Source organism: Octopus bimaculoides, chromosome 12, assembly GCF_046866305.1.
Source record: "Octopus bimaculoides isolate indiv1 chromosome 12, ASM4686630v1, whole genome shotgun sequence".
NCBI lineage: Eukaryota > Metazoa > Mollusca > Cephalopoda > Octopoda > Octopodidae > Octopus > Octopus bimaculoides.
Window position 1 is genome coordinate 41,446,813 of NC_142939.1, and position 14,744 is coordinate 41,461,556.

At 37.3% G+C, this 14,744-nt stretch overlaps 1 protein-coding gene across 3 annotated transcripts in view; it reads left to right on the forward strand.

Moving 5' to 3' along the window:
- LOC106872634 (kelch-like protein 10) overlaps positions 1-13,416 on the forward strand; it is a 20,229-nt gene extending 6,813 nt beyond the window's left edge. The window contains exons 4-5 of one of the 3 annotated variants that reach the window (XM_052972159.2): positions 3,672-3,791; positions 12,790-13,414. In XM_052972159.2, coding sequence (XP_052828119.1) covers positions 3,672-3,791; positions 12,790-12,953 — 284 coding nt within the window. In that variant the 3' untranslated portion in view covers positions 12,954-13,414. Of the gene's footprint in view, positions 1-3,671; positions 3,792-12,789 lie in introns of all 3 variants that reach the window. The other 2 variants (XM_014919694.3, XM_089360961.1) reach the window with 2 other exon arrangements.
- Positions 13,417-14,744: the final 1,328 nt, after the last annotated feature.

The window sequence follows — 14,744 nt, forward strand, 5'->3', positions numbered from 1 at the left end:
TTATTATTATTATTATTATTATTATTCAGTAGTTTTATTTTTATAACGTGCTTACACTTCACTACCGAGTGCAGCTCTGGGCGCCTTGGGTATATGCTGTGGTTTGCTGTGGTGCTCTTATGTTTACTGTATTGAAAGTGATTTGCGTAGAATGTGTGCAGTACCCAGTAGTGCAATTTTCTGTATGTTATATATATTTGTAAGTCCTGGTGTTTTTTTTATGTATTTTTATTATTATTATTATTATTATTATTATTATTATTATTGTTCAGTAGTTTTATTTTTATAACGTGCTTTCACTTCACTACCGAGCGCAGCTCTGTGCGCCTTGGGTATGTGCTGTGGTTTGCTATGGTGCTCTTATGTTTACTGTATTGAAAGTGTTTTGCTTAGAATGTGTGCAGTACCCAGTAGTGCAATTTTCTGTATGTTATATATATTTTTTAGTCCTGGTGTTTTTGTTATGTATTTGTCTGAATATTTTTTATTATACCTAAGGCACCTACTATGATAGGAATTGTTTCTGTTTTTAGACTCCACATTCGAGTTATCTCTATTTCCAGGTCTTTGTATTTTGAAAGTTTTTCCATTTCTTTTAGAGAAACGTTGTCATCTGCTGGTATTGATACATCAATTAGAAAGCATTTTTTTTCTTCATGATCTTTGACAACTATATCTGGTCTATTTGCCTTAATTTCTCTATCTGTGTGTATTGGCATATCCCAGAGTATGGTTGCTTTCTCGTTTTCTGTGACCTTTTCTGGCGTGTGTTTATACCATCTTTTTTCTGTTGTTATTCCATAGTATTGGCATAGCTTCCAGTGTATATAGGTCCCAGCTCTGTCGTGTCTGTGAATATATTCCTTCTTAGCCAGGACTGGGCAGCCAGAGATAATATGATTTATTGTTTCTTGTCCATCTCCACATATTCTACAGTTACTTGTTATATTTCTTTTCATTATGTGTTTTTGGTAATTCCTGGTGGGGAGGCTCTGGTCTTGTGCAGCAATTAAAAATCCTTCAGTCTCTGCTTTGAGTCCTGAGCTTATTATTATTATTATTATTATTATTATTATTATTATTATTATTATTATTATTATTATTATTATTATATCTATATCTATTTCTACATACAAATTGTGAGGAGGATATTGGAATTTGTGAGACTTTATTATTCACTTTGACCCATCGTGCATCGAGCTATACAAGCAGTTATGGTACGTCTTAGGTGCAGATGCATCTCATCAGGTGACTTGTCAAAAGGGTACCTCGTTCTTTAATCTCCGTTTCGCTTATTTCGATTAGAATGTATCAATATTTTGGTAGTTGTAATTCGTTACTTATATGTAGGAGAAACTTGTCACTTTTTCATCAGAACTCGTTCAACAAACAATAATGATAGTAAACTGCCTCTTTGGTACATTCCTCTCTTTATGTCAGTCTTCTTCGGTAACTTTTCTAATGACGTAAATTCACATTTCCACTTTGTTATTCTACTTCTACACTCTTAGTGGCATTGTTTACCATTTCAAATAAATTCATGCATTCTATTGTCCGAGAGTGGGGAACCGAATCAAACGCCCTTTTTTTTTTTTTTTCTTACTATAATCTACCCAGGCCATTGCTTAGTCCGTATGTCTTCAATATAACCTTTTCTATTGGAAGCTGACCATTAGTTCCTCTGCTCTTTCTACGACAACCCTTTTATTCTTCTGACAATAGACTTTCCTTCCAAAGAACTGTATACATATTATCTAAATTGATTCCAAATCTCGGTGATGCTGTTAAACCTCTTTGGTGCTTTCACTTAGAATGCGGTCAATTCCTTGACCTTTCCTTCCGCATCAAAAAGACATGTTATTAGACCCAAATTATCGATCTTTTAACATCAAAATAGTTATTTAGCGTATCATCTGTAAATAACATACCGGTCGTGTACTGGGGTTAATAAAATCGACTGCTCCCTTACTTCAAAATTCTTGGCCTTGTTTTTCAATAAAAACCTTCCAGTTCGGTAGCAGCAAAGTTCGATCTTCGACCATGCATAGGCTTCATACCTGACTACTTCTTTTCATGAATATTGTATCTCTCCACTGGCATTGGTCGATAAATATGAATTATTATTAATAATAATAATAATAATAATAATAATAATAATAGTATCTGTTACAGGCACAAGGCTTGATATTTTGGAGGCGGTAGTTAATCGATTACATTGGACCCAGTGTGCAACAGGTACTTATTTTATCGACCCCGAAAAGATAAAAGGCAGAGTGGACCTCGGAGGAATTTGAACCCAGAACGTAGTGAATTGGAAGAAATGCCGCCAAGCATTGGGTTCAACGCTCTGGCAGTTCTACAAGCTCGTCAACTTAATAATGATTTTAAATTTTGACAGAAGGTCAACAATTTTGGTGGGGTGGGTAGTGGGGGTGGTGTTCTAGTAGATTAAATCGACTCCAGGGTTCAACTGGTACTAATTTCATCGGTTCCGAAAGGATGAAAAGCAAACTTGACTTCGCTGGAATTTGAACTCATAATATAAAGAGCCAGAAGAAATGCCGCTAGGCATTTTGTTCGACGCGCTAACGACTTTACCATTTAGCCACCTTGATAATAATAATAGCAGATTCACAAAAGACAATGCTCTACACACTTTTGCAAGACAGATAGATACTTGGTTGAGGAGAGAAAACTTCCATGAATCTCTTGAAAACAATAGTTGTTGTTGTTGTTATTATTATTATTATTATTTTATGTTTGACTTCTGCTTTGTATTTGTACAAGTTGGCTCCAAGTCTCACCCAGAGACCTCAAGAGACAACAAGTTAGAAGTTTATCTTGGTGTTATGCCTAGGGTGCCATATATTTGGTTTTGTACATAGTGTTGTTCTAGTGAATGTTGAAGAAAACATAAGAAAATTATGAGTTTGTTTTAAAATTTGAGATTACACAGACAGTATTTTACGTAGGATATGGGCAGTTCCCATGAGCACTATCTTTTGAATTTCTGCCATTTTGGGGTTTCCCGGTATCTGAGCTAGGCAGTAATCAACCCCTTTTGCTATCCTTCCTAGGGCACCTATGACAACAGGTATTGTTTTAGTCTTCAGGTTCCACATTTTGCTAATTTCTATTTCAAGATCTTTATATTTGCTCAGTTTTTGGTAGGTCTTCACAGATACGTTTATATCGATTGGGACAGTCATATCAATAAGAAGGCATAATTTTTGTCTGAAGTCTTTCAATATGATGTCTGGCCTATCCGCATCTATCTTTCTGTCAGTTTGAACGGTGAAGTTCCAGAGGAGTGAGATGTGATCATTTTCAAGCACTGGCGGTGGTTTGTGTTCCCACCAGTTTTTATCATGGGTCAGGTTCAGGATTTTGTAAACTACCCAGTGAACATATTGTGCAGCTCTATCATACCTGTTGAGATACTCTGTAGGTGCAAGAAGACTGCACATGGAGACAACATGATCGATGGTTTCATTTTGTTGTTTGTATACACGACATGTTGGGCTACTGCCATTCTTTAATATGTTGGCCTGTTAGTATCTTGTCGGTAGGCATTGATCTTGGGCTGCTATTATTATTGTTGTTGTTGTTGTTATTATTATTATTGTTGTTATTATTATTGTTATTAATTCATATTTATCGACCAATGCCAGTGGAGAGATACAATATCCATGAAAAGAAGTGGTCACGTGTGAAGCCTATGCTTGGTCGAAGATCGAACTTTGCTGCTACCGTACTGGAAGGTTTTATTTACGTTATTGGTGGCTATGATGGTGAGTTCGAACCTAAGATTTTCTCAACAGATACATACACATAAAAACTCCAAATCATCTTCTTCGAACAAAAGTTAATTTTGCTCAATTGTTTATTCTCCTTATTTTCTTATGTTACCCTATCCATTATGTACCACTGTGTAAATATTTGCATAAACTATCAACCCCTTACATAATTTTTCGTTAAAAATGCAGTTAGGGCTTAAAGAAAACAAGAAGATAAATTGACTTCAAGTGGTGTTAGTGACAGCTCATAATTTTATAAAGAACCCAAAAAGAGAATTGGTGAAATCCCTTGATATTTATTCTTTCTACTCTAGGTACAAGGCCCGAAATTTTGGGGGAGGGGGCCAATCGATTAGATCGACCTCAGTTTGCAACTGGTACTTAATTTACCGACCCTGAAAGTATGAAAGGCAAGTCGACTCGGCAGAATTTGAACTTAGAACGTAAAGACAGACGAAATACCGCTAAGTATTTCGTCCGACGTGCTAACGTTTCTGCCAGCTTGCTGCCTTATCCCTTAATATTTATTAACAGAACTCCTTTATTATGCTGCATCCAGAGGTACCTTCGTGTATTTAGTACCTTCTAGTGATATCTTAAGTGTTTCAGAAATAGTACCTGAGGTACTATCCCCAGCAACGAACGGCACTGAGACGGCAATTCAATGATTTGTATGTCAATGCTTGATGGCCAACACAGTTATCCCTGAGCAATGCACTCGTCCTGCATGACTACCCAGCTGTCCAGAATGAAATAACAAGAAGCGGTGGCGTTGTTCTTGCCCATTCACCTTCTGTACATTGGTTGTGCAACATGGATTCTTTATAAGAAATTATCAGATTTCAGTATTGTCGCTTCTAGTTAATTTACTTTCATTTTTTTAAAACCCTTAAACTGCATGTTACCCAAATTTTCATAGAAATTACTAAAGAAAGCGAGGACTTAAATAACGAAATTATTTGATGAGTTGGTACATCGTCAGCCATATTTTCTGTTCAAGAAAAGACGTACAATGTATTATTTTCCCGATTTTTGAAAATGTATATAAAATATAAATATTTGACCTGATTTAAATATTTTAATTCTAATAGAAGTCATATCTCAAAACAACTAGAGCTTCACCTAGCGTCTCTTTGTGAGCTCACATTTAACAAGGAGTCGTTTCTGCCCAGGCTAAGACTCAACGTTCTATATACACAACGACCTTGAACTTCAGTAGAGCTATGGCCTTGAACTTAAGCACTGAATTATACTTCCTGCACTCTTTAACCCCAAGACAAAAATATGTTTAAATATATTTATGCATATTATATTCTATCCCACTTTCATGCTATCAGTTATCTTTCTCTTTGGAACCACTTCCTTTACCACCCACCTTGATCTCTTTACATCATCCTTCACCACTTTATTTCCACTGAACGCCCTCTCATTTCTGCCATCGACTATCCCCCACTATGTGCCTGAGGAAAATTTAGCTGCTATTTCTTGAACGTAAGCGATCGTATAGAGATCGGGTACAGCAGTTAGTCTTTGGCTGTGAATAAAGAGCATACAAACTGCTAATGAATACACACAAAGTGCTTATGAGTCGATTACATATCTCCATTATAGTTTATTTATTTTCTTAAAACTTTCTAACTCTTCTCACATTAAACCATTTTTTGTCACTTTATTTCTTTTGAAACATATTGTATTTGTCTTAATTAATTTTGAAGATAAAAAAAAAACAAGTAAAATAAACTAGCGTGCGCAACATAAATTAACGTGGAATTTTGATAGAGGGTTTCTATTTAGATGACTTGAAAGCATAAAGTTCGTGTTTCGGGTGGGTTGGTATCAAAATGGTTGAAGCCAGCAGAAAAAAGAACATGGTCAAGCCCAAAGGCTTTTTTATTCGTTCCATATTGCTTTGAGGTCGGTTAAATGACCAAATTCGTTAGAGCAGGCAGAGACAGCCTTTTTCGAAAATCGAGCCGCACGAAGCATGACACATCGTCAGACGGGTCGCACTACTAAAATGTATTCAAAGTAATTTTTAGTTAGGGGCGCCATTCAGAAAGTCCTGCGGGATGCAATTTGCCTACGACTGGTTAGTTTCGTACGAAATACCTTGCAATATTTGATAACACCTTTAGGACAATGCGCTGGCAGAATCGTTTGCACCACAGGCAAAGTGCTTAGCGGCATTTCGTCTGTCTTTTCGTTCTGAGTTCAAATTCTGCCGAGGTCGATATTGCCTTTCATCCTCTTGGAGTCGATGTAATCGACTTTCCTCCTCCCTGAAATTATTGGTCTTATAGGAAAGTTGGTTATACATCATTAGATGTATACCTGACTTTCCTATATAAAATTAGAAATTAAACGGAACGCTGAACTCCAGACTATCAACTTAAACAACATTTATTCAGGTGGTAAATATATACATCTTTAGCTCTTGTTTGTTGTTACAGCTTCTGTGTGTGTGAGCATAGTTGTTAGGACGTTGGTATGTAGATGTAAGCGAGTTGTCGAGTGTAAGTCCGAAAGATGGAGAGTGACAGCTAAACACGTCCATGCTCAATCGCTGGCCAGCAAGAAAGAGACAGAATGAAGCGGGAAAGCTTGCTTGTTGAATTCCACGCATGCGCACGGCGTTACTACAGGGCTCCCTTGCCAGTGCGGAAACGCACGATAATATGAAATCTGTTGGAACGCCTGAGGCAGGATGGCCACCGAAACCACCCACAAGATGTGGTACGAACACACACAAAGAAAAATCAAAGAAATGAATGTACACTTGTGAGATACATGCATGCAATGTACAAATGAAATGACAATGACAAAACAACCGTGATGACAACTGTCCAGGAAACTGGAATCACGCGATGTAAAAGTCTGATTGTTTGTTTTCCCTGAAAGGAAAGAAAATATATGAGTGCACTAGTGTGTGTGTGAGAAAAAACACAGAACATAGTAAAAGTGTCTGTAGTATAGACTGCGAAAAGCCCCAAAACACTGAGATGGAGAAAACCAGTTCGTATTAAAATTCCACAAGGAGATAGAATGTCTGTACTCAGGAAGTCGTGGTCAGTTGTGATCGGTTACCTGGTACGGAATATTCAATTCGGCTAGCTCTTACTGTTGTGCGTGAGTGGATAAATTCCACTCCACAGTGAAGATAAAACCGAGTGTGTTGATCTGGTGTGTCCCTGGCGGTGGGGTTGTTGGCGCACGACACTGTGGTAGACAGTACATTGATGGTGAAGACGTCGGCGCAGGAACTGCTATAGCTGTGTTCTGTATGTGTGGTGGTAATGATTGAAACTTGGCGACGTCGGGGGGAATGCTTGTAGTTGGTAGTAGTAATTGTTGTCGTCACGGTGGTAATCTTGGTTGAACGAAGCTGGTGGCGAAAAGGCTGTTTGGTGATGGTGTTTGAAGAGGTGCGCTTTTACAGACGGTCGACAGACAAATCTCTGTACGACCATTAGCGAAAGCGTCGAAGAAATATTTTCTTAACCCAAGATAAAAGAACGACCGTGCGAACTCAAAAAGGAGAAATGGTGACGAATGGGAAAACAGAGGACTCCTTTTATTTAAACGTGTCACACGTCGAACACAAAATATATATCAATGATGATATACAAATAATGTTATACTACGACAACATAAATAGCCAGTAACGAGACGATAAAAGATGACCGTACGAAATGAATAACAAGAGATATTTAGTGTGGCATAAAAGATGTATGTGTATGTGAGAGTGTGAATGCGACACATAAGAACATAATAAAAAACAGGCCGTCTATATGTATGTGAGATATCACAGCAGATAGAAAGTCAGTACACGTGAGAGTTTTATACCAAGTTCTTTGAGTACACTATAGGAAGAGTCTGTATGTGAAAGTAGTTGAGGCTGTGAGTGTGGCAGAGCGATCACTAGTTGTGATGTTGGCTTCCATGCCAGGGCCTTGAGGACAGACATTCGTCGCTGGCTGAAATTCTCTTGTCTGTTTATTAACGTGGTGAAGCTAAGTCACCTAACAGAATCGAAGAGAGAGATTTGCCGTGGTGGTTTAGTTTGGTGTACATAGTAAGTCGTGTTGACTATGGTTGGAGATGTTGGTGGCGTAGTAATCGTAGAATCGTGTTGGTCATGACGATGATGCTGGTTAGTAGTTCAGTCTCCATGGCCGCATTTGTTCTTTAGTCGGGTTCACCAGTTATAGGTTGGTAGTCCAGAATCCATGCTGCGTTTGTTTCTTCGTCGGGGTCACCACTTATAGGAAAGTGGGTTATTGTAGCTCAGCGGGCTGCGTGTTTGAATCACGTCGGGGGTCACCAGTATAGGAAAGTTGGTTATACATCATTAGATGTATACCTGACTTTCCTATATAAAATTAGAAATTAAACGGAACGCTGAACTCCAGACTATCAACTTAAACAACATTTATTCAGGTGGTAAATATATACATCTTTAGCTCTTGTTTGTTGTTACAGCTTCTGTGTGTGTGAGCATTGTTGTTGGGACGTTGGTGTGTAGATGTAAGCGAGCTGTCTAGCGTAAGTTCGAGAGATGGTGAGAGACAGCTAAACACGTCCATGCTCAATCGCTGGCCAGCAAGAAAGAGACAGAATGAAGCGGGAAAGCTTGCTTGTTGAATTCCACGCATGCGTGAGACTACGCATGCGCACGGCGTTACTATAGTCTTATGTCGAAATTTGAAACCGATATTTAATAACAGCGCCAGAAGGATGGGAAGCGAAATTATCAATGTTCACTTCACCTCTCATCCTTCTGGAGTCGGTAAAATAAAACATCAAGTACTGAATTAATTTATATTTCTATAATGTATCGCAGATGTGAATAGAATCATAACGGAAGAATAATTTAAATCTTGTCGCTAATGACGTTAGTTTGCATCCTTGTAATGAATAATATCTTCCTAACCAAAAGAGATCAATATATTTGTTGCTTATTAGCCCCAGATTATGTATCGATCGATTAGGCTTGTAACGGAGTTGCACGAGGTCACTACAGGCTCATGATCAAAAGCCAAAGAGCAATTATCAGAAATAATCAGATTACGAGAAGACTCCATGTTTTGGGGGTTTAAATTCGTCTGTCTACATTTCTCCTTCAAATTTTCCGTCTGGGTTTTTCATTGAAATAAATTAGTAATGACGTATTAACGAAGAATTCGCAGATAACTTTTAATTTTTATAAACAAAATTAAACATAGTTTTGCTTTGTCATCAAAGAATATCTGAATTCATGGCTCACTGTTTATAATTCAAAGTACGCTAATATTGATCTGAGAAATCAATATCGTGTTAAGAACGAACAGGTTTGGTGATCAATTAAGGGACGAAAAACAGGTTTGGTGATAATTGTCAAGGAACGAAACTATCAGCCCTTGAGTCAGTTTGTAACACGGACATGAATTCATTCAGGGGAGGCCACTCTACTCTAATTGTAATCAAAGATGGCAACTAAAAGACTGTTATAATCAAATTGAATAACTCGTTGCCAGTGATGTTGTTGCGCAGCCTGAAATCGTCACGATTGAGCAGGCCTATAATCAAAAGCATTCCAAACTTGACCACCTCGTAGGTTTTTTTTTTCAGGACTTAGTTATTGAATGTATCTTCATTATTTTAAAAATGATATGAAGTGTATTGATAAGCCTGAGAGACCTCGCAGAGGCTTCCTAGCGAACACTACTGTAAACAAACGCGTGGAGCTGTTTACACTAGAGTTTGGGCTCATTCTTGGGTTCTTTTGACGACGAATCTTGGGATAATCACACACACAAACACCTTAACGAAAGAAGTTACGCGTAAAATATCGTGCCAAATCCGAGATTTGAGGAATCTCATTGACCGGTGCCAGATGGAACGTATATTCTTCAAACACCTAGCTATTTTCTTTTTCTTTTTCTTTTTTTTACCGTTTAGTCTGGTGACCCTAACCGCTCTATTTTTTTTCAGAAGGGCATCCAATACTGATGAGAAGGGAGGAAGTTATCCCCAAACCGGTGACCTGTCTCAAGCGTTTGTAACTGAATGGAGTTCATTATAGGTACCCAAACTGTCAATAGTGGGTGGGTTTAAAGAGAAACATCAATGAAATCTAACAGCCAAACTCTCACAAATCTCAGAACCAGATATAATGGTTTCAAATTTTGTCACAAGGCCAGTAATTTTAGAGGGAGGGAATAAGTCAATGACATTGGCAACAGTACTTGGTTGGAATTTATTTTACTAACCCTGAAAGGATGAATGGCAATGTTGGCCTCGGTAGGGATTTGACACATTAAGAATTCTACCATCCTATAATACCATCAGTAATCTCAATACTCTGACTATTTTACCAATCAGTCATCTTGTGCTGATGTTTTATTTATCAATCACACAATAAAGTGCTTTTCTGTTTGAGGTCAGAGAATATTCCCCTCATAGGTGCAGGAGGCATGGCCATGTGGTAAGAAGCTTGCTTCCCAGCCACATGGTTCTTGGTTCAGTCCCACTGCGTAGCACCTTGGTCAAGTATCTTCTACTATAACCTTAAGTTGACCAGAACCTTGTGAGTGGATTTCATAGATGAAAACTAAAAGAAGCCCATTGTATATATATATATATATATATATATATATGTGTGGCTGTGTGGTAGGTGGCTTGCTTACCAGCTGCATAGTTCTGGGTTTGGTCCCACTGTGTGACACCTTGGGCAAGTGTCTTCTGTTATAGTCGCAGGCTGACCAAAGCCTTGTGAGTGGATTTGGTAGACAGAAACTGAAGGAAGTCCATCATGTATATATATATGTGTGTGGTGTGTGTTTATGTGTTTGTCCCATCATCATTGCTTGACAACCGATGTTGGTGTGTTTACACCTGTACTTAGTGGTTCAGCAAAAAAGATGATAGAATAAGTACTAGGCTTACAAAGAATAAGCCCTGGGGTTGATTTGTTCGACTGAAGGTGGTGCTCCAGCATGGCTGCAGTCAAATGACTGAAGCAAGTAAAAGAATAAAAGAGAATATATTAATGGTGGTGTGGTAAGAAGCTTGCTTCCCAACCACATGAAACTGGGTTCAGTCCTACAGTGTGACACCCTGGGCATGTGTCTTTTACTATAGCCTTGGACTGTCCAGATCCTTGTGGCATGATTTGGTTGATGGAAACTGATAGAAGCCCGTTGTATATATATATATATATATATATATATATATATATACCTACGTGTGTGTATCTGTGTTTGTCTCCCCCCTCTCCCTACCACTTGGCAATTGTTGCTGGTGTGTTTACACCCCTGTAACTTAGTGGTTTGGCAAAAGAGATCGATAGAATAAGTACCAGGCTTTAAACTGAGGTTGATTCATTCAACTAAAACAAATTCTTCAAACTGGTGCCCCACCATGGCCCCAGTCTAATGACTGAAACAAGTTAAAAGAATCCCAACACCTGCCGATTCTCCAAGGCCCAATTGAAACCCAAAATAGGGTCTTGTTCTCACAAAGGGAACAGAGAAGCTTTTACGCATACAAACATCAACCACATTTGGATGGTGCTTTTTACATGCCACCGGCACGGGGAGCCAGTCAGGCGGCACAGGCAACACAGTCAGGCAGCACTAGCAACAAAGTCAGGCGGCACAGGCAACACAGTCAGGCAGCACTAGCAACAAAGTCAGGCGGCACTATTAGATACATTTTATCATCTAAGCATCAGCACTAATGAGGTTGCTTTGTCTCTTGTAAGGTTCAAGAATCTTCACTGCTCTAAACTGTCTTTGGTTGTTCAATGCGAATTTGAGAGAAGGAGAACCAAAGTGAGATGGTAAGAGAAGAGAAAGAAAGGTGAAAGAAACAGAGACTGACAGGGACAAGATGATAGTAGGGGAGGGAGTGAGAGACATTGACAGCAGCTATTGAGGACTACATCGTTCAAAGATGTATCATTTCATTTTCTAAATGGCATGGTGTAAGTTGAAGGAAATTTGGGTGTTTTAGTTCTTGTAAGTTGAAAAACTGCACAAAACTTGACATGCTGCATTTTCTGGCTGTCGTCATTAACAACCCTGTCGGATTGGAAGAACGGACTAGCCACACTCTTATAAAGAGTAGTTGCAGGAGTTGTTGAGAGTTTGTGGAAGTCGTAGGAAGTCATTGACTTCATTGAGAGTTTGTATTTATTGGAGTATCGGGTTTAGTGGAGAAATTTGAAGTATGTCGTGTGAAGACAGTTGTGTCAATCCCACTTCATGAAATCTGTATATCCAAATGAATAGAAGGATATTAAACTGGCACAAAAACCAAATTTTTTAAAATTAAAATTTACAGCTAAGATGTCTTTAGAAGACAAAAAATTTCATGTGAAATTCCTCATGCTTACACTATATACTATACTGATTTCATCATCATCATCATCATCATCGTTTAACGTCCGTTTTCCATGCTGGCATGGGTTGGTTGGCTTGACTGGGGACTGGTGAGCCAGATGACTGCACCAGGCTCGAATCTGATCTGGCAGAGGGCCAGTCAGGCGGTACTGCCAATGGCCATGCTCAACATGGTGTTTTTACGTGTCACCTGCACAGGAGCCAGTCCAGCGGCACTGGCAACGCCCTCGCTCGAATGTTGTTTCTCACGTACCACCGGTACAAGTGCCAGTAAGGCGATGCTGGTAACGATCACGCTCAAATGGTGCTTTTTACATGCCACCGGCACGGGGGCCAGTCAGTGGCCATGGCAACAATCATGCTCGGATAGTGCTCTTGGCGCTTCACCAGCACGGATGCCAGTCATGCGGTGCTGTCATCGAATTTGATTTCGATTTCACTTGCCTCAACAGGTCTTCATAAGCAGAGTATTTGTATGTTGAAAAATATGGTATTGACGAAACGAGGATTGTATATTGAATAAATAAATATATTTTTTTGCAGTCATAGAACCTTCCAGATAATATCTCATTGAAATCTGATGTAGCTTTTCTTTTCTTGTTTTCATTTAGGTCAAACTGTAATATCTACAGTTGAATGTTATGATCCTTACAATCGAACGTGGTCGCCTCGTGCAGATATTCTATACCCAAGAAGTGCAGTTAGTGCAACTACTTTGAAATCACAAGAATACGCACGATATTTTACATTCTATGGGCAAAAAGACAACACATAACAGAAATGTATTCTGGTTACTTATGGGCATTTTTGCAGTTAACATGGCCATTGTGGTTGCCGTGGTCATCAAGGAAAACATTTTCTTCTTTGAGAATTCTTTGTTTTGTTTTTTAAATTAAAAAAAAATTGTTTTTCAATATTGAAAATGAAATGAAGAAACAAAAAGAAAAATATATTTTTGGAGAAAATATTTTACAAAACTGAAAGAGCAAATCAATGATTTAGAAGCATGTTTCACATCAAGTGAAAAAATAAAAAAAACATGCAAAAAAATTTAAAGACGGAAAAAATAACAGCAACAGTAATTAAACAACAATAGTGGTAAAGAAAAATTATTATAATAATAATTATTATTATTAATGAAACTGTAATAATAGTAACAAAAAATAACCTTTATTTAAAATTACATTTCAATTTCTATTTTGTATTCACCTCGATAATATATATGACGATGATATTTATATATATATATATATATATATATATATATATATATTTATATATATATATACACACACATATACTCACATTTGTGCGTCTGTGTGAGTGTACACATTAAATATCTATATATGCAAAAAGAGTTAAGCGTATACAAAAATACAAACATACATTCATTTCTCTCACTCTCTCTCTCACTCTCTCACACTCCTCTCTCTCTCTCTTCCTCTCTGCATATCTATCTATCTATCTATCTATCTATACATATATATATGTATACACATACACACACATATATAAATATTCAAAATATGATTGAAAAGAAATATAAATGATTGAATAAACTAAATAAATGAAAAAAATAAAAACGAAACAACAACAAAAGCACCAATGACAGTTTTTGTTTTTTTAATTAATTACTTAAAATAATTCAAAATTTAATTACCTCAATATTTACTGAACTGAAAGGATCTGAAAATATTTTAGGAATTTAATTTTTAAAAATAAAACAAAAAAAAAACAAAAAAAAAATCATTTATATAAAGACTTTACATAAAGACATTCTTGGCTGTGCATTTTTTTTTATTAAATTTTTTTCAAAAATTTGTTTTTTTAAATGGAAACCTCTTTCAATTAGACCTATCTACCTACATATTTATATACATACTTGCATACGCACACACACATATGCACAAAATAAATACATAAAAATAATACAAAAACACTAAAGGAAAGAACACTGTTGATCATAAAAAAAAAATAACGAAAATAAAATCAAAAAATACAGCACTCGCTTCGTTCAACCCCAGGTCATCTCCAATCCAGCAGACCATCATGTCTGTTATTCAGGCATAAATATATTTAGGACTACTATATTATTTATACATTGTGTCCTGCATTTTTTTTTTCTGTTGAAGATAATGGAGGTGTGATTTGAGGGAGATTTGTCTGCTGTTGCTAGCAGGTCGAATGACTATGCAGAGGATATCTCATCTGAGAGAAGCTGTGTGTCACTCTCATGATCATAATTACTCGATTAATTTAATTAACTTTTTATATTGTGTCTAAATAAAAAAAATCATGCATATTCACTGATATTTTGCATTTATTCTTATTCATTCTTATTTATTCTTATTTATTATTTGTTTTATAAAAGACGTGTTGTATTGCCCATGATACTTAAGGCAGGGAACTGACAGAATCATTGCCCCGTTAAAGGCGGTGAACTGGCAGAAACATTAGCACGTTGGGCAAAATGCTCAGCAGTATTTTGTCTGTCGTTACATTCTAAGTTCAAATTCTGCTGAAGTCCACTTTGCCATTAATCCTTTCGGGGTTGATAAATTAAGTA